The sequence below is a fragment of the Brassica rapa genome, chromosome A05 (genome assembly GCF_000309985.2).
Source record: "Brassica rapa cultivar Chiifu-401-42 chromosome A05, CAAS_Brap_v3.01, whole genome shotgun sequence".
NCBI classification, from domain to species: Eukaryota; Viridiplantae; Streptophyta; class Magnoliopsida; order Brassicales; family Brassicaceae; genus Brassica; species Brassica rapa.
The window spans coordinates 24,776,292-24,795,762 of NC_024799.2; the positions used below are offsets into that span (position 1 = coordinate 24,776,292).

The 19,471-nt window shown below is 36.5% G+C and overlaps 5 protein-coding genes and 1 non-coding gene across 8 annotated transcripts in view; 5 read left to right on the forward strand and 1 right to left on the reverse strand.

The window, feature by feature from the left end:
• The window catches only part of LOC103870296 (homogentisate solanesyltransferase, chloroplastic), a gene marked incomplete in the record, with an annotated part of 2,561 nt that extends 2,399 nt beyond the window's left edge, over window positions 1-162 (forward strand). Inside the window, 1 exon segment of the mRNA XM_033291524.1 lies at window positions 1-162.
• A 378-nt stretch (window positions 163-540) lies between these two features.
• On the forward strand, window positions 541-2,144 carry LOC103870297 (40S ribosomal protein S5-1). Its single transcript, XM_009148421.3, has 5 exons — window positions 541-713; window positions 799-893; window positions 1,259-1,530; window positions 1,619-1,822; window positions 1,903-2,144. The coding sequence occupies exons 2-5, from the start codon at window positions 801-803 to the stop codon at window positions 1,955-1,957; spliced, it is 624 nt and encodes a 207-aa protein (XP_009146669.1). The 5' UTR covers window positions 541-713; window positions 799-800; the 3' UTR covers window positions 1,958-2,144.
• Window positions 2,145-2,267: 123 nt separating this feature from the next.
• LOC103870298 (universal stress protein YxiE) lies at window positions 2,268-3,887 on the reverse strand. Its single transcript, XM_009148422.3, has 4 exons — window positions 3,550-3,887; window positions 3,067-3,170; window positions 2,716-2,834; window positions 2,268-2,617 (listed from the first exon to the last, which is right to left on the reverse strand). Exons 1-4 carry the CDS (start codon window positions 3,836-3,838, stop codon window positions 2,527-2,529), a joined length of 603 nt encoding a protein of 200 aa, XP_009146670.2. The 5' UTR covers window positions 3,839-3,887; the 3' UTR covers window positions 2,268-2,526.
• A 248-nt stretch (window positions 3,888-4,135) lies between these two features.
• Window positions 4,136-8,875, forward strand: LOC103870299 (B3 domain-containing protein REM9). Of its 2 annotated transcripts, XM_033291531.1 has the most exons (3): window positions 4,136-8,007; window positions 8,078-8,372; window positions 8,464-8,875. In XM_033291531.1, the coding sequence occupies exons 1-3, from the start codon at window positions 7,582-7,584 to the stop codon at window positions 8,490-8,492; spliced, it is 750 nt and encodes a 249-aa protein (XP_033147422.1). In that variant the 5' UTR covers window positions 4,136-7,581; the 3' UTR covers window positions 8,493-8,875. The 2 variants fall into 2 exon arrangements, with proteins under 2 accessions (XP_033147422.1, XP_033147421.1); XM_033291530.1 differs by having other exon boundaries at window positions 8,078-8,875.
• A 241-nt stretch (window positions 8,876-9,116) lies between these two features.
• On the forward strand, window positions 9,117-18,366 carry LOC103870300 (ubiquitin carboxyl-terminal hydrolase 13). Of its 2 annotated transcripts, none has more exons than XM_009148424.3 (32): window positions 9,117-9,280; window positions 9,520-9,586; window positions 9,725-9,878; window positions 9,985-10,142; window positions 10,483-10,748; window positions 10,846-11,064; window positions 11,177-11,285; window positions 11,393-11,508; window positions 11,813-11,911; window positions 12,039-12,148; window positions 12,433-12,507; window positions 12,881-12,959; window positions 13,052-13,198; window positions 13,276-13,356; window positions 13,464-13,583; window positions 13,888-14,010; window positions 14,426-14,503; window positions 14,613-14,701; window positions 14,890-14,998; window positions 15,087-15,155; window positions 15,240-15,347; window positions 15,616-15,671; window positions 15,742-15,919; window positions 16,009-16,110; window positions 16,205-16,276; window positions 16,451-16,516; window positions 16,671-16,736; window positions 17,197-17,283; window positions 17,366-17,482; window positions 17,611-17,685; window positions 17,768-17,854; window positions 17,946-18,290. In XM_009148424.3, the coding sequence occupies exons 1-32, from the start codon at window positions 9,257-9,259 to the stop codon at window positions 17,985-17,987; spliced, it is 3,348 nt and encodes a 1,115-aa protein (XP_009146672.2). In that variant the 5' UTR covers window positions 9,117-9,256; the 3' UTR covers window positions 17,988-18,290. The 2 variants fall into 2 exon arrangements, with proteins under 2 accessions (XP_009146672.2, XP_009146673.2); XM_009148425.3 differs by having other exon boundaries at window positions 9,135-9,280; window positions 9,523-9,586; window positions 17,946-18,366.
• A 284-nt stretch (window positions 18,367-18,650) lies between these two features.
• On the forward strand, window positions 18,651-18,723 carry TRNAR-CCU. The gene has a single exon. It is a non-coding gene; the product is annotated as a tRNA-Arg (tRNA).
• Window positions 18,724-19,471: the final 748 nt, after the last annotated feature.

A 19,471-nucleotide genomic window follows, 5' to 3' on the forward strand; every position in this document is an offset into this window, starting at 1 on the left:
CATTCATGGTGAACATTTGTAGTTTTCTTTGTATACCTCTCTTCTTCTTCTTTGTAGCTTGGAGACAAAATCACTTTGTTCATGTACATACTAAAGGATTGGTCCTTTTGAATTTTGATGTCTTTGCAATAATAATTTATTAACCAATAAAAAGAACGTTTTTAAAAATTAAGTTTAAAACAGAGAAAATATAAATTTCAATAAAATTGTCTTTTTTAAACACGGGTCATTTCACGATAAAACTCTTCCGAAATATTTGAATCTTATAATCTGCAAATAAATCGAGTTCCGTACTTGGATGACGTAAAAGCCTTTAACCCTTAACTGATAGACTAATGTGTTTCCATTTTTAATAAATTTATTTATAAATTCAAAACTATTAATGGGTATTAAATCATTATTAAATTTTTCATTCATCCTAAGAAAATTCAAATTGCCCATAATATTTTTTGCTAATGTATAATTTACATAAAAATTTATTACAGTATAGTCATGTAAGTTAACCAGCTAGACCACAAAAAAAAAAACCGTGGAACATATTAACCCGGTTCTGTACTGGATAAGCCCATTTAGACAGCTTTACAATAGAGCCCAAAACCCTAATCTCACATCTACTATATAAATTCTTAGGGTTTTCGTCCGTCCTCTTGAAGGCGTTTTTGTGCTCAGTCTCTGCCGTCACTCTCACCAGCGCAACCGCTTAACCATCTCAGGTGATCCTCTTTCTCCAATCTCTCTCTCTAATATGCTCTCTTCTCGTATCTGTTGAATTTTCCTCATACTCTGTTTCTCACACAGCCATGGCCGCCGCCGTAGAAATCGACGCCGAGATTCAGCAGCAGCTCACCAACGAGGTCAAGCTCTTCAACCGCTGGACCTATGACGACGTTTCGGTAACTAAAGATTAATTCTTCTTTATTTTGGTTTCATTTTCTCCTTCGTTTCGTACGTAGCAGACTTAGTTGGAATCTAGCCTTTCTTAATATGCAAGTTTCTCTTTAGATTTGATTGTTATTACAACTGTTTTGTCTGTATCACTATCACATTATCTTTACTACATAACATAAGTTAAGATCAAATTGTTATGCTTGTTAGTATTTACAATCTTCAAAGTCTTATCTTGCATTGCTTAGTATCGTTACGTTGACTTCTGCTATGTTCTTTTGGTTTTATTCAAATGAAGATTTCATTTTTATTTTATTGAGTTCTGAAATGTTGAAAATAATTGTTGTTTTTTGTTATTTTCTATATCGTGTAGGTCACAGACATCAGTCTTGTTGACTACATTGGAGTTCAGGCAGCTAAACACGCCACCTTTGTTCCCCACACCGCCGGAAGATACTCTGTGAAGAGATTCAGGAAGGCTCAGTGCCCCATCGTTGAGAGGCTCACTAACTCTCTCATGATGCACGGAAGAAACAACGGAAAGAAGTTGATGGCGGTCAGAATCATCAAGCACGCTATGGAAATCATCCACCTCTTGACTGACGCTAACCCAATCCAAGTCATCATCGATGCCATTGTCAACAGGTACAAAAGGCTTATTAATGCTGTGTGTGATATTTGTTGGTACTGTCTTGCATTTTTTTTAATTGCTTTGTTTGTTGGTTGAGTGCAGTGGTCCGCGTGAAGATGCTACGAGGATTGGATCTGCTGGTGTTGTTAGGAGACAAGCGGTTGATATCTCCCCTCTAAGACGTGTAAACCAGGCTATCTTCTTGCTTACCACCGGTGCTCGTGAGGCTGCTTTCAGAAACATTAAGACTATTGCTGAGTGTCTTGCTGATGAATTGATCAACGCTGCCAAGGGCTCGTCCAACAGGTAAACTACTGATCTCTTAGTCACTTCACTATTGTTCATTAGTCAAGCTAAAGATAAGAATGTACTGTTGTCTCTTGCAGCTATGCAATCAAGAAGAAGGATGAGATTGAAAGAGTTGCCAAGGCCAATCGTTAAGAATTTTCCTTGTGCCTTGAGTGTTGCAATCTTAGTAATGAAGATCATGTTTTGTTTGGCACTAGATTTGATGGAATATGTTTAAGATGTTTTGCTCTGTTGTTTTGTTTCCTCTGAACTACTTTGAATAGATAAATTTTGAATGCTTCAAATGGTTAAAAGAAATTTAAACATCTATTTTTAAGTCGTTTTCAAATGTGGTATATTCCTTTATTCTCAAAATTGTTCCTTCTTACACCAGATTGTTTTTCTTTATGTGATTTAAAACATGCTGATTTTCACATGGTTTATTTAAAATGAGAACGAAATTCATGGGTAATTATAATCTTGAAGAGTTTAACAATATGATCACAATGAAAAATACAATAATAGGTGCACACAAGCGAAAAACTACAAGTTATATCGTTTCATTATTCGACTCTGTTCATATATTGGCATTACTCTTCAAACACACATCTTGAATTCTTGATGATCAATCCAAGTTTAAATATATTCACACACACGCACACACACGTAGGAACGACGCATACTCTTCATAAGATTACCCAAACACGTAGAACTTGTTTTGATTAACTAGTAATCTCCTTTGGTGGCTTCACAATAAGGATGGGGCAGTTGGCGTGATGAGCACAGTAATCGCTAACGCTCCCAATTAACGCTCTTCCAAAACGCACAACGAAAAAGATTGAAATATCAGTCAGAAATTTTGAAATTGGTTTAAAAGAATGTAAATATGTGAAAATATGTATTATATATACCTTCGGATCTTGCCAAGGCCACGACTACCGACGACAAGAAGATCAACGTGCATTTGCTCCACCGCCTGGCAAATCATTTCCTTTGCTTCGCCTTCAAACACCAGAGTTTCAGAACGGATCTGCGAATATCACACAAGACTTGTATATAACTTCATTTGCTGCCGAATAAAGAAATCCACTTAGTGAAATATGCTCATCAACAAGTGTTAGTGTTATTGAACATGGTTATGAAAACCCGTTTGAGTCGCTAGCTATGTTTTTACCAATTTATATGGGCATAGGCTTAGAAGCTACAAAGAACTAATTAATAAAATTATATATAGAAGTATAAAACCAAAGATGAGGTGTAACCTGTTTGGCTCGGCACATTTGAAGTGCACGCAAGAGAAGCGCTGCAGAGGTCTCCTGTTGTGTTTTCTTCACCGACTCTATCATCAACGAAGGTGGGTACACAGCTGCAATATGTACATCCGTTTCACAGAATCAAGTTACTAGCCATATCACATAACAAAATATTGTCAAATAATTTAGTTGTCCCCATACTAAATAAATTATTTCATTTTATTTTCTCGACTGGTCAGAAATTAAAGTCGAATTGGTCATAGTTGAGTGAGTCCAAACATATTTATGTGTACATACATTAACTATTTCAACATAAATTATTCATTTTTAATCATTTTAGTTTGTAGATTAAGATGTAGTTTTTATATGAATGCGAACTATACCGTTCTGTGTGTGTTTCTTAGGCAAAGAGTCATTCATCTCCATTCTCTAGTATAGACCAACAAATATAACTAAAGAACGAAACCAGAAAGATAGATCAATGGACCGGACCTGTTGCGCCGGGTCCAGCCGGAAAAGGAGCAAAGTGATGGAACGTAGGTTGCACATGAACCACCGTGAGCAACCCACGTTCCGCTTCAGCCCCCTCAGTGGTCAATAATAGGGTAGAGAAATGGTCAATGACCCACTGAAGAGCGTAGAAGCTCGAATCGCTCTCGTCGATGGCAACCATAATCCTTTTTGTCCTCGTCACTCCCGGTGCTTCAGCCTCTGTTGTCTGTGGCTGCTTCTCCTCCACCTTCGATGTTTCGATCGCTGCCGTTGCTTGATCCTCCGCCATTGATTTAATATTTATTTTGTTTTTAATGAAGTTATTGTGTGACAAACTGTTTCATTTGCAATCCTTTATATATTGCATGTAAAGGATGATACGTCTTGAAATGCGACGGACACGTGCATGCATGGTTCAGATTGTAACGTGCAATAAGATAGACATACCTTTATTTATTATTTTATCTGTTAAAGCTAGGTTGATCAAAAAGGAGTTGCGTACGAGATGTTTTAGTGGTTTGTAATTGTTTTGTTCGCTTATGGTTTTGCTTTGATCGTGGCTCTCTCTATCTTGATCCTTTTACTTTTGTTTTAAACGCCACTCAACATAAAGAAGAAGAAAAGAGAAGCAGAAAGAAAGAAAATTTTAGTTGAACTTGAAGAGATCGAAGAATGTTAGCTTTTCGTAATTTATTGTTTTTGGAATTTTTTAAGTGACCCAAAATTGTGTTCTCGTTCGCTCGGATCAATTCATTCACTTGATACTTCATTTGTAATTCTAAGATAGAACACTTGCGATGCTTTGAGATTAGATTTTAGCTAAAATCATTATCTCTCAAATTAGCTGAAACGTGAGGCTTCGATGCCAAAGTCCAAAGATAGGAAAAGCAAGAAAGGAAGATGATTTGATGATAACATTAAAAGTTTGTGGTCATTTTCCCGGGAAAAAGGAAGAAGCTTCTAGTCCAACCACATAAAATAAAAGTGGCCAGTAAATGCATAAATGATAGTATACTTTTATATTTTTTGCTAACTGTCCACATGTTTAAACCAATCTTTGATTGGTAGAAATATCATTTCCAAAAACAACTTTACTCGACAATGTGTAGTTTACATGAAAATATACTAAGCTTTTTATCTTAACCTTTTTACTTGTGAATCTGTAGATTCTGTTGGATATTTCTGCTCATGACAATATAAATCAAATTCACACTCTTAAAATTATCCCGTGAAAGACGAAACACTTCTCATGAAAATGAAAGCCGACAAGTTAATCAGATTTATGTTTATATCCACTAAATCTAAACAGTCAACTCAGTTCGGATCATGGGATTTGATATCTTTCATACGTGATGTAGTCCAAAACAATTGTTTTATCTCAACATGTAAAACCGAAAAGTTTATACTGCAACCACGAAATTCGAATGGTTCAACACCTATTTGGCCAAGAAGACTCCACATAGTTCTATTATCTTTTGTTTTGATAACTGCTGCGTTAAGTTATTGTGATTCTTGTAGTTAACATGGTTAGTATGTTAAGACAATTACAGTAAATGAAGGTAATCAAACAACCAAACCACACCTCACGAACCAAAGATTCTCCAGGTTCGACCATTTGGGATAAGACTTTAGTTATTTACAAGGCTTATGTTTATAGATTTGTTCGTTTATGTTCAATTTAACACACTGATTTTTCTACACTCAGCCCAATACTTACATGTCCATGATCACACACTAAAAGGATGGTAAGGAAGAGCCACTAATGGATTAAAACGAAACATTTTAAATACGTAGGAATGTGCTTTAGAAGTCTATCAGCCACATCTCCTTGTTGTACCACCAAGAAATAATAGCGTTGTCTTTTTCATAAATAAATGACCATGAAATAGTTAAAACATATGATAAAACGCTGATGAAGCAAAATGTACGTGGTTACATGATGTTTGTGCTAGGTGTTCATTGGAATCATCGCTGGAGTTAAAGTCTATGCCAATAATAGCCCAATACAAAACAACGGACTGGGAACAAAACGCCATTCGCCATGACTAGCATACTTGTCGATTTCATCATCACCATTGTAAGATTATGAAGAAGACAAGACAGCTGAAATATCATAGGAATACTGAAAAAATGAGTTTACACTTTACATAATAACAAGCTTGTAGATCAATTAAGAGAGGACGAGTGCAAAGACTATTTGGAGACATTATTGGTGATAAGAAAACAACATTTCAGAGTGAAAACCGACATAAGTTTTTATTCATACAGAAACACACACTTGGTTAAAACTTAAAACCATAGGCAAGGCAACTTTTATCAAAATAAGTTAATAACATTACATAATTTTCTCAAAATTCAATAGTAAACATACGTGTGCAACGATGATCTGACATAACGCAAAGTTCACAAAATCTATGTCGAAATTTCATAATTAGCTGATCTTATCGAACTAAGAACTGTATCTACTATTCTTATTTTTCTTTGGTTTTGGGTGGGATGATTGGATTTCTTTTATGGAGCAAAGAATATTTTTAAGAATAGAAAATTCTAATTACATGGACTTGGAGGTAGTGCCGGTCCAATATTTTCAAAATTTTATTGATGCCCCAAGCTCACTTACAATATTATGTCATTGTTATTCATGTAATTTTTTTTATAATTTTTAAAATTATCGGTATGCTCTAAGCGGTCGATTCTTTTGCCTATGCTTCAGCCTTGCGTGGAGCCTTATCATGTGACATAACACTGGGGACTGCAGTTTTTTGATAAATATACTCTTAGCAAAATATGTTTCAGTTTGAAAATCTTAAGTAATGGATACTATACACTTGTGTTGATAGATATCATTATAAGAACTGACATATAAAAGTTAGAATTCTTTGGTAAAAAAGTACAAAACTTATAAATGAAGGTAGATGTGTATTTCTACTATTTTAGTATATAATTCATGTTTTAAGTAATGTGAAATCCAATTATTAATTTACTTTATATATTTTCCTAAAATAAATGAAATTTGTATTTCTAAATACCTTACTCTGTAGTGCTAATGTGATTGAAGTATCAGGTTGGGTCTGATAAATCAGTGTATCAAAACAACAGTTGGTGAATGAAAGTATTTGATGAGAAGAAAAAAACCTTTTTTTAAACCATAAGAAGAACAGTAACAATCAAAATAAAACTTTGGACATTTAGCCAAAACGGCTTCACCGGAGATCTCCCACACCGTCACGTAAGACCATGCGCATCAGGGGTTCATGAGGGGGTCGTGGGCTCGAGTTTTTAGGCCCGAATGATTTAAAGAAAATGAAAAATGGGTTTTAATCGACGAACCGGGCCTTACGCTTGAACCCGTAAGAGGCGAGTTCATGCCACGCGTCGGGCGCTGAGTGGCTTCTCCTTTCCGCGTTGACGACGAGGTCGAAAGGGTTTCCGCGTAACGCGATTCATTTGTCTCCTCTCTGAAAAACCTAGGGTTTCTTTCCGCGGAGGCGACACACCGTGCGACGGCGAATTCTGGAGGTTTTCTCCATCAAATCGACTCTGTAATCTCTTCTCGACGCTCTTAGGTCAGTATTACTTAGATTCACAGTGAGTTAGCGTCGATTGAATGTTCGAAAGGGATTTGCGATTTGTATGATTTAAAATCGATTTGGGGTTTTTTTTTTTAGGGTTCTTAATCGATATGGTAGTTCGATTGAGGGTTGAATTGGTTCGATTTTGTGGTGGAAACTCGAAACCGTTTTCTCGGATTTCAATTAAAAATTGGGGCTTTCGCGTTAGGGATGTAAATCGAAGTCTCTGTTTCGAATAATAGCTGTAAATCGTCATGGTCGTTTCATGTAGGGTTCGTTTCTCTGAATGTTCGAAAGGGATTTGCGATTTGTGATTAAAATCGATTTGGGGGGTTTTTTTTAGGGTTCTTAATCGATATGGGAGTTCAATTGTGGTAATGTGTGCTAATAATCTGTCGTTAATGTGTGCTAATAATTGCGATTGAGGGTTCACGGTTTGTTTAAAACTCGATTGTTGCAGATGGAAACTCCCCGAGAACCTCATTTCTTCAAGCCTCTTCTTCCTGGTTTTCACAGTGGCGTGGCAATACCACTTGACTTCTACTCAAAACACATACAAGGGGCTGAGATCAATAAACCATGGAAGCTAAGATCGGACGCTTCGGATCAAATTTGGGAGGTGATCCGAGAAGGCAGGACACTCACCAAAGGTTGGAAAGAGTTCACCGAAGCACATGATCTTCGAATCGGTGACATTGTCATCTTCAAACACGAAGGAGACATGGTCTTTCATGTGACACCTTTTGGTCCTAGCTGTTGTGACATTCAGTATACACATCCTCACATCGTTAAGGAAGAAGCCGACGCGGATGATGCTCCTACTTTCTCATACGACTACTGTTTCTTGGCTGAGGTTACTGCTACAAATCAAAAGGACGACAAAATGGTGAGTAAAATTTAGTTATTTATTTGTTTCTAGTACTGCTTCTTGGCTGATGTTATGTATGTGTTTGTAGTTTCTTCCTGTGGAAGCTATGAGGTGTGGTGCTTTGAACCAACAATGCAAAGAGGTCAAACTTGTCAACAAGGAGGGAAAGTCATGGACTGCGCGCTTCGGATTTAGCGAATCAGACGGCGCATATTACATCAGCAGAGGGTGGAGAAAGTTCTGTCGTGATAACAGATGCACCAACGGAGATTTGTTTGTGTTCAACGTGGTTGGAGACGGGACGACAACTCCATTACTGTGTGTATGTCCGGAAAGGAAGGAGTGTACTGAACTACTGATCAAGCACTTCAGCAGAATCGATGGTAAGTCTTCTCATTTGACTTGTTTGTGTTGTCTATAACTTCAATGTTACTACTTTGCTTCTGCGTTAACTTGTGTTCTCTTCTTCTACAGGTAGCATTGCTTCTACCTCACGAAATTAGATGGCTCTTTTGCGGTCTTTCCTCTCTATCATCTGAACTTGTTTCTTTTTGTTTCATTAGCAACTTATCAACTTATGTATTTCGGTTTGTAAAACTTGAATGGTTTTTCTATGTGAACTTTTATGCTAAGTTAAACATTCTCGAACTTAATTGCTTTGTTGAATGCGTAGACTGATCATCGAACAAAATGTTTCTATGAATTGAATTTAAGTTAAGAAACAACATAAAATGTTTTCATAAATTTTATAATATATTTTAATATTGTATTCATGTATTCTGAATAATTTTAAATTTTTTTAAAAAATTAAAAAATATTATTATTTTATTCCTATGAACTCCTTCTTCGGGTTCACTAATGCAGAAAACAACAAATTCGGGTTCATAACTGTTCATGGACCCACAAAAAAATATTAAAAAATTTTGGTGAACCCCTAAGTGGGGTTCACCAATGCTCATGCTCTAACGGTCAGTCCACGTGGAGAGTTTTAATTGGGTCATCTTAAGAGCCATAAAGTGTCGCGTTCCCATTAGCCTGTTTCCGTTTCGCTGAAAAACCTCATGGGAACATATAAATATGAACCCCACAACAATTTTTAATTTACAATTCAAACCCTAAACTTTGTGAAAATATCTTAATCACCCCTTTTAAAAGCGAGAAGGAGTAAGAAATCAGAAGATTGATCTTCTCTGCAAATTCTCTGTTCTTCTTCTCCCTTTGATATTTTTTTTCGTTTTCTCTCGATCCCACCCGTCAATCGCTCACTATGGTGACTCCAACGCCGCTTGATGTAATCTCCGTTTAGACTCTTGTGTAGTCTAAGTTCGTAATCGTAGTTTTCACCTGAGCCTGCTTGGTTTTGATTGCTTGGCTGATCAATTAGGGTTTTGCTTCCTTGGATAATGTTTTTAGCTTCTCAAAGCTGTAGAATCATCTAGAAGATACTGTGATTTTGTGTATTTGACCATTGCGGTTTCTGTGTTGACGCTCTGATGATAAGTCATACGTCTGATTATTATTATTTTGCAGCAGCAAGAGGACGACGAAATGCTCGTTCCGCATTCTGATGTGGTCGAGGGACCTCAGCCTATGGAAGGTAATTGAATTCGATCGTCTTGCTGTAGTATCATCTCTCTGCTTTGATTGGATAGTGGAGATGCTATATCACTAGTGGATAATGATGTTTCACTGTTTGTTGGGGTTTTTGTTAACAGTTTTCTTGATGCATTTGTAGTTGCTCAACCTGAGGCTGCTGCTGCTACCGCTGCGGAGAGTCTTCCGGTGGAGGAGCCTCCCACTATGAAGTACACGTGGACTATCCCAGGTTTCACTAGGCTGAACACCAGGAAGCATTACTCTGAGGTTTTTGTTGTTGGAGGGTATAAATGGTAATAGCTTCTTCGATGCGCTTTTTGCAATTAATATCATGTAATGCGTTTTTTTTCTTCTCTTGTTGTTGACTGATATTGTGTGAGCTGATGTTTTCTATTGCAGGAGAGTGTTGATATTTCCCAAAGGAAACAATGTTGACAATTTGTCCATGTACTTGGATGTTGCGGACGCTGCGAATTTGCCCTACGGGTGGAGCAGATTTTCGCAGTTCGGCCTCGCTATAGTGAATCAAATCAACAGCAGCTATTCCATCAGAAAAGGTATCTTCTTTGATTTAGTTTCGTCAGCACTCTTGCTGGATGCGTTACATGAGCAAGTACTGGCTAAGTTTTTAGTTTCTCGAAGTTAAGTGTGTTACGATTTGTAAAAGGAGTATATGCTAGACCTTAGGATGGAGTCAAGCTACTGTTTTCTTTAACATTGACCATGCTTTACCTGAAAGTTGAAGTGAGCATGGTTAATGATCACTATGTGGATTATGCACGTCTTTGAACTTTCTCAACAGCCAGTAACGTTGCTACTTTAAATTTCTGGTTAACCAGCTGTTCTGATAAGTAGATGCAGTTTTCACTGTAATTTGTTTCTTTTGTATTGTTGCAGAGAGCCAGCATCAATTCAATTCAAGAGAAAGCGACTGGGGGTTTACATCATTCATGCCTCTCAGCGAGCTTTATGATCCCACTCGTGGATATTTATTGAATGATACTGTTGTAATTGAAGCTGAAGTTGCTGTGCGGAAGGTGCTTGATTACTGGTCATATGACTCAAAAAAAGAGACTGGTTTTGTTGGACTAAAGAACCAAGGTGCTACCTGTTACATGAATTCTCTCCTGCAGACGTTATACCACATACCTTACTTCAGAAAGGTGGGATGCATGTCTTGTTTTTTTCTTTTTAATTTGCTAAATCGCGATTTCTTCAAATTCTAGATAAGAACATCTGAATTATGCACTTCTCTTGTAGGCTGTTTACCACATGCCAACAACTGAGAATGATGCACCTACGGCGAGTATCCCATTGGCGCTCCAGAGTTTGTTTTACAAGCTTCAATATAATGACACCAGTGTAGCGACAAAGGAGCTGACCAAGTCGTTTGGTTGGGATACATATGATTCGTTCATGCAACATGATGTTCAAGAACTCAACCGAGTTCTCTGTGAAAAGCCTGAGGACAAAATGAAGGTATGTCTTCTTCTGTGTGGCCTTTCTTGATTCTCCCATTCTCAGTTCGTGATTTGTGTGTTTAATACATATATATATATATATATATATTTTTTTTTTTTGCTTTTTGAAGGGAACTGTTGTGGAGGGAACAATACAGAAGTTATTCGAGGGTCACCACATGAATTACATAGAGTGCATCAATGTAGATTACAAATCTACACGGAAAGAATCATTCTATGGTATGTAATTTTGAACAGTAACCTATGTCCTGGCTTCTTATTTTTTTCAGAAGCTAATATAATTAATAAACTAACTCCAAATCCGTGTACTTTTGTCTATTTGGTAGACCTCCAGCTTGATGTTAAAGGCTGCAAAGATGTATATGAATCTTTTGACAAGTATGTTGAAGTTGAACGCCTTGAAGGTGACAACAAATACCATGCAGAAGGACATGATTTACAGGTTGGCTGTCTTTTCGCTTTTCATTTTTATGTTGTCAAAGCTGTATTCTTTCGTTCCTTCTCATATTTTGGTTCTGGAGAACGTTGAGTGATTGATAAAGTCCTTATTTGAGTACCCATATATCTATTTGTCTGTGTATTGTATGGTGTAGGATTTGTATGCGTCTGCATGCTATCAAGCAAACTATGTTAGGAATTTGTAGAAAGCTATGAACTACCATTGTTTGAACTTGAGTAAAATTGTATTTGATTCATAGTTACTTAGTCCACTTATATCCTATATTTGAACAATTTCTTGTTTTCAGGATGCAAAAAAGGGTGTTCTGTTTATAGAATTTCCACCCGTACTTCAACTTCAGCTCAAGAGGTTTGAATATGATTTTATGCGAGACACAATGGTGAAGGTTAGTATTTGAAGTTCCTCTAAACCAACATAGTCAGCAACTCAGTATGTAATAATGCTGACTGTGTGACTCTATTCACTAATATGATAATATCAGTCGTTAGGTTCTGACGTAGCTCTATTTACAGATAAATGATCGATATGAGTTTCCTCTTGAATTGGATCTTGACAGAGATAATAGAAAGTATTTATCCCCTGATGCTGACAAGAGTGTCCGTAATCTATACACACTCCACAGGTATATATTTCAGTTGTATCTTAGCTTTTATAACTTGAGTTACAGTAGATTCAAACAGAGCTATTCATAAATACGATAGGATGTTTTCTTCAAGTATCAAGTTCTTTTGATTCTCTGCTAGGTTTTCCTTCTCAGGGAGTCTGGTTGTTGGAGCTTAGATTTCCTTATTATATGGTCATTTAAATTTCTTTTATGATCGTTAAACACAACATGAATTATGTTGTAGTTATTGTTCGTGTTACCTGCCTGATGTTCTTGCTTGAACTGTTCTCATTTGTGTGCAGTGTCTTAGTTCATAGTGGTGGAGTGCATGGAGGCCACTATTATGCTTTTATTAGGCCAACTCTCTCAGACCAGTGGTATGTATCCTTCTAATGTCCCCACCTCCCCATCTCTTTTATGCTAAATTAAGTTTTGTGTATTGTAACGCTTGTAGCAGTTTAATTGATAACTAGTTTGTTCATCATCTAGGCTAGCAAGGTTGAAGCCATGTCTTGAGATACTTGATTGACATGTTATTAGATTTCTATGTAGTGATAATAGTTTCAGACTTGAGAATGAGATTAATTGTATAAGTGATCTTTGTTTTTGTCCCTCGTCTCCCAATTTATACGTTGAAATGATATTTTTTGCATTTTTTTTCTGTGGTTTTTGGTTTGGTTCAAGATGACACTAATGAACTTGTTGCTCCATGCTTTACTTGTAGACTACCTAAACTTCTAACTTTTTCAGGTATAAATTTGATGATGAACGGGTGACGAAGGAAGATGTGAAAAGAGCGCTGGAAGAGCAATATGGTGGTGAAGAAGAGGTAGCGCTCTCTTTCTAGGTTTTATTTCTATATTTGCTTTGTAAGTGTTATTTTTCTCAGTTCATGCACTGTCAAATTTGGTTTCTCTGCAGTTGCCGCAGAATAATCCCGGTTTCAATAACCCACCTTTTAAATTCACAAAATACTCGAACGCGTACATGCTTGTTTATATTCGGGAAAGCGACAAGGATAAAATAATCTGCAACGTTGATGAAAAAGACATTGCAGAACATTTACGGGTAAAATTCATTTACACGCTTTTTCCTCCGCTTATCTGTCTTGGTTTTACCTGAATGACTTTAACTTGGTCTGACAGGTGAGGCTGAAAAAAGAACAAGAAGAAAAGGAAGAGAAAAGAAAATACAAGGCTCAAGCTCACCTTTTCACGACAATCAAGGTTTTCTACTTTTCTTAAATTGGGTCTAAAATTTTGTTCTAACCTGATCTAGTTCTGGTATAGATTTGATACTGATGTTACTAATGCAATTTATGCTTTTCTTACAGGTCGCAAGAGATGAAGACATTACTGAGCAAATTGGAAAGAATATATATTTTGATCTTGTTGATCATGAAAAAATCAAGAGTTTCCGAATTCAGAAACAGACCCCCTTTCAACTATTTAAGGTATGTGTCCCTCTTCCCATTATATCCAAAATGCAAAATGTGTTGTTTTTCAATCTTCGGCAGGAAACGTGTATTGCGAAAAAAGATCTTTTTGGTAACTTAAAATCTATCTCGGATCAGAAGAATAGTTATCAGAGATTCAGGATTCTCATGTGAAAAATCTCTGCTATCGTTCGGAATCTAATTTGTTCAAGTTTTTTTTGATAAGATGTTGTTTTTGATGGGAAGTTTCCAGTTGTATTTGGTTATCTAGCTTCTTGTGTACTTGTACTTATAACCCTGTTTAAAATTTATCCTTATGTAGGAAGAGGTGGCCAAAGAATTTGGTGTCCCGGTTGAGCTACAGCGGTTCTGGATTTGGGCAAAGCGGCAGAACCATACTTATCGGCCCAACCGCCCCCTATTACCTCATGAAGAATTACAGACGGTAGTTAATCTTTTTTTTTTATATAAGTAATTCTTTCATGCAAATGAGTTACCTCTTTCAGATGGGATTATTTATATAGTGGATATTTTTGAAAGAAAACCTATTAAAACCTTAATTATTTATTTGTGTATAATTATCTGCCCTAAGACATATTAGTAGTTGGGATTATTCTTGTCTTAGGTGTGGGCCTTTTTGGGTCTCGTCATAAACTGTTATGTCTTGGTACTCTTTTGCTTCTCACGAACTGAAACTGTGTCTTGTTTCCATGAGCTCGTCTGTTTTACTGATTTCATAGTCTTCGTTAGTTTACTAAGCCAAACCCCCTTTCCCCTTGATTGCATGTGTAAGCCAGCTTGTTATCTTAGAACGGTGTCTTTTTTTTTTTAAATACTTGATTCTGAAGATATTATTGTAGGTTGAACTTTTAAGAGAGGCATGTAACAAGACAAACAATGCTGAACTAAAGCTGTTTCTGGAAATAGAGCGCGGACCGGTAATACTTCCTTGTTGCCTCGTTGAATCCAATTCCTTGAATGAAATTCTCGAAACGAATTTGCCAAAGGAAAAAAAAACATAGTCTTACAAATCCTTTATATATTTAGGAGGAGCGTCCTATTCCTCCCCCAGACAAGTCATCTGAAGATATTCTCCTTTTCTTTAAGCTCTATGACCCTGAGAATGCAATTCTAAGGTAATTCTAGTATCCACCATTTTCCACTCTGACATCTATTCAAAGAAAGGTGGTATACTGGTCCTATTATCTTTAAAGGACTACTCTTTCTGTCATTTTCCTCCTGAATGAAGAAGCCCCTACTCCTATTCAATGTTTTTATTCACTTATCTTCCATCATGCTTACAAAACTTGTCCATGTGGTGCAGATATGTTGGTAGGCTCATGGTGAAAAATTCCAGTAAGCCCATGGACATAGTAGGGCAATTGAATCAAATGGCTGGCTTTGCTCCTGATGAGGAAATAGAACTTTTTGAGGTAGGGGCTGATGCCTTTTAATTATGTCTTTTCATCATGCCTTTGGCCATGAAAATTGTATTGATTTAATTTTCGTGCCCATTATCAGGAAATAAAGTTTGAACCTTGTGTCATGTGCGAACAACTGGATAAGAAGATTTCTTTCAGACTATCTCAAGTATTGTTGCTATCATTGTAGCAACTGTAATCACTCATGGTTTGGTCTCTTTTTTTTTCTTTAAAAATGTGTTCTTACTTTCAGATTGAAGATGGAGATATCATATGCTTTCAGAAACCTCTTTCTATCCAGGAGAATGAATGTCCTTACCCGGATGTACCATCGTTTTTGGCGTATGTACAGAATCGAGAGGTATAGTTAGACTGGGCAATGTTGGCAACAGTGAACTGAGCTAGTGTTGTGTTAAGCTGTACTAACAGTAGAGCAACGATTGTTATAATTTTATTAAAATGTAAATAAGCATTGGTTAACTAATCGCGGCAAAGTGAAAAATATGAGGATCCAACGTATTATTTTCTTCTACTGTACAGTTGGAAAATATTCCAGTGTTACCCTGTCAGTGTGATGATCTGTGTCTTGATGAGGTGGTAACATACTCATTAAGTTTGTTATCTCGTAGGTGGTGCGCTTTCGTACTCTCGAAAAAACAAAAGAAGACGAGTTCACTATGGAGTTGTAAGTACCTCTATGGACAACATTAAATCGGAAATTCCAGTTTTGGAATTCACAATTCTTCTACTTTCAGGTCAAAGCTGCACACGTATGATGATGTTGTCCAAAGATTAGCTGAGAAGCTTGGCCTTGATGATCCATCGAAAATTAGGCTTACTTCTCACAATTGCTACTCCCAGCAACCCAAGCCCCAGCCTATTAAATACCGTGGAGTAGACCGTCTTTCAGATATGTTAGCTCACTATAATCAGGTGCTTGTCGTAGGTTTGAGTGAGCTTATGTATTGTTATTTCCATTCCAATGCGGATTTGCTTATTATAACTGCTTCTTGTTTTTTCAGACGTCTGACATTTTGTATTATGAAGTTCTGGACATTCCTCTTCCAGAATTGCAAGGTCTTAAGAGTCTAAAAGTAGCTTTCCATCATGCCACAAAGGACGAGGTACGTGTTGAACTTACACTTCTGCAACTTGTGCAACTTATCTTTCTTTAATACAGGTAATTATGTTTGAACCTCATAACTATTCAATTTGCAGGTGGTAATCCACAATATCAGACTTCCTAAACAGAGTACTGTGGGAGATGTTATTAACGAACTTAAAACAAAGGTGGTTCACTATACTTGTGATATTGTTTGTTCTATTATTGCATGTATTTTTACGTGCTGGCCACATTAAGCCTTTTCTCCTGAGATAGGGCTTGTTTTCTTAATGGATTCTGTTCCAGACGATTGCCGGTTTAATGTTTTTCGGGTTTAAATTAAATATACCCTTGTACATCAGGTGGAGTTGTCGCATCCTGATGCAGAACTGAGGTTGCTGGAGGTCTTTTTCCACAAGATCTACAAGGTAACAGGCTAAATTCCTGTCTTTTATTTTGTCTCTATGTTTTTCTTTTTACTATTTTAATATGATGGCCTGTAGACATTAACACATTTTGTGTGATGTAATTTGGAAATCTTCCGAAACTTGGCAAATTTTGATCCAATATTACGCTTTGCAGATCTTTTCATCTACGGAAAGAATTGAGAATATCAATGACCAGTACTGGACTTTACGAGCAGAGGAGGTATAACACCAGGCTTCGCCTTCTTTCCTCTAGTTCTGTCACTGTCCACGCTGTCTGTTTTTTCTGTCTCTCTTGTGACCTGATGATTTTGGTATTTGATTTTTTCTTGTTTCCCTTTAGATATTGGTTCTTGTTTCTTTGAACTTTTTGCCTATCTTCTTTCTGTAGTTTCAGATTTGACAGCATTATAATGATGTGATAGTCTTGCTCTGGTTTAAGTATGTCTGTAATTGAAGGAGATAATTTATTTGTTGGTGCAATGTAGTGGAGCCTTTTAGGAGCCGTAGATCACATGGATTGCTATAGAGGAGCATTAACCACATTGTGACTAGATGTATAGGCTATTTGAATACTTGAAATGAATGGTTGGGTTGAGCTATACTAATTCAATATAGTGGCATGTTCATATGCTGGTTAATGACTTTTGACTTTCTTCTTTTACTATCTTGTTCAATCTCAGATACCTGAGGAAGAGAAGAATATTGGTCCCAGTGATCGATTAGTCCATGTGTACCATTTTACTAAAGAGGCCGGACAAAATCAAGCGGTAGTCCCTATCAAGCTTAAGTTACTTCAAAAAGGTTATTTGAGGTTTCAATTCCTTTTTGTAACCATTGTTCCTTTTGCAGCAAGTACAAAATTTCGGCGAGCCGTTCTTTTTGGTAATCCACGAAGGTGAAACTTTAGAAGAAATCAAGTCCCGTATCCAAAAGAAGCTCCGTATACCAGATGAGGACTTCGCCAAGGTATGCAAGTCTGTGTTGACACTGATTGTGATAATAGCTATTGGAATGTCAAGGTCTGTTGTTATTAATGGTGGAAAGATTGGGTTATTGTTAATTCGCTTTTTTTTTATCCTCTCTATTTCATCCAGTGGAAGTTTGCTTCTTTCTCAATGGGACGTCCGGACTACTTGCAGGACACAGATGTCGTTTATGATCGCTTTCAGGTAGAAAGCGACTTCTTAACCTTGCTTATTTCTCAAAAGAAAATTTGATATTTAATCCTCTTCTGTTTTTGGAAAATTACAGAGAAAGGATGTATATGGTGCCTGGGAGCAGTATCTTGGGTTGGAGCACGTTGATAATGCTCCTAAAAGGGCTTATGCTGCAAATCAGGTAAAAAGAAAACCATCTCCTGTCTCTGTCTCTCTCTAAGAAGCTCTTCCTCTGTCTGTTAATAATACGTTTGAATGCTCTTTGGTTGTAGAACCGACACGCATACGAGAAGCCGGTGAGAATATACAATTAGGAGCGAGAGGAAACGTGGCTATCCGCCGGAGGAAAATCTTAAAAGGGTGGTTTTGGTGTGAGGTAGGACGATGTAGAGAGACTCAATTTAGATTTTCATAACCAAAAATGAAATATATCTTTTTCAGGAAAAGGGTTTTTATTTTGGGCCCTAACGGTAGCAAGTGTGATGGTCTATTTTGCTTCCATAATCTACTCTTTTGATGTTAATATTGGTTTGTCTGAGACTACAAAAAAAAAACTTATTTTTAAGATGAAAGCCCCCGTTCAATTGGATTTGGGAGGGCGTTGGCTTTTTGGTTCAGAGTTAGGGTTATTTGTATTTTCGGGTTATGTTCAAAAATATTTATTTTTAATATATTCTACTCCCTTCTCGTTGATTTTTGCTGTTATAAGTTAATCTCTTGCATTTTTAAAATGACCGCACAAAGTCTTGTTTCGGTAAAACTAAGCATGTAACAATCGTAAACAGTATTAGATTAGTCAATCAATCTCGAATGAAAGCTGGAAAATAATATGTGAAACTGAAGGTTAAGTATTGGGTTCAGTGCGAAAAATTGGGAAGGTTAAAGTGGATGTAAATGGAAATGGCTAGGCACTCATCTAAGAGTATGAAATTAGTTAACAATGATTGTAAATGTTAGTCGGCAGAAAATAATTAACTGCGCCTGTAGCTCAGTGGATAGAGCGTCTGTTTCCTAAGCAGAAGGCCGTAGGTTCGACCCCTACCTGGCGCGAGAAACATTTTTCTCTTTATTTTGAAAACATTTTCTTTTGCTTATTTTAAAATCTCTTACTGTCGGCTTCGATCAAACAGCAATTGACTCTTACTGTCGGCTTCGATCTAACAGCAAATGAATCTGGACAGGAAGTGGTTTTAAATTCAGAGATTATAAGAGATTAAGAATAAGATCAGTAGATATTAATTAACTTAAAAATTTCAGTTAATATTTTGATTACATTTGCTACGCTAAAATATAGATATAGAAGTTTTTTTTGCTTTCAAACACAAGTAGGGGCGACCTAGGTTACAACTAGGTGAAAAAGTGCCACATACATCTTTTTAATTTTCATTAAATTTAGATGGTTTAGTCTCCTCATTGCTCCATGCACTTTTTTGTTGAAAATCAACTATAACTACTATTTCCTCCGTATCACTTTAATTAAGCGGTGTTTAAAAAAAAACAAATTATTTCAAAATAATTAATGTTCTCATTATTCTGTATAAAATTTAATAGCATTTAAATTTTGTGACTAATTACAAAACACTGTTTTTTTATTGGTTAAACTAGTTTTATTTAATGAAATTCTTTTGTAACCAATATAAATTGTATAAAAGTTTGTATTTTTTAATTACTTAAAACTACTTATATTGATACAAAGAGAGTAGTATTTTTTTTTTTTTGTAACACCACAGAGGAGGGAGTAGTATAATTTTGCTATTAAATACCATGTTATTATAGAGGCTAGATCCGTCCCTGAACA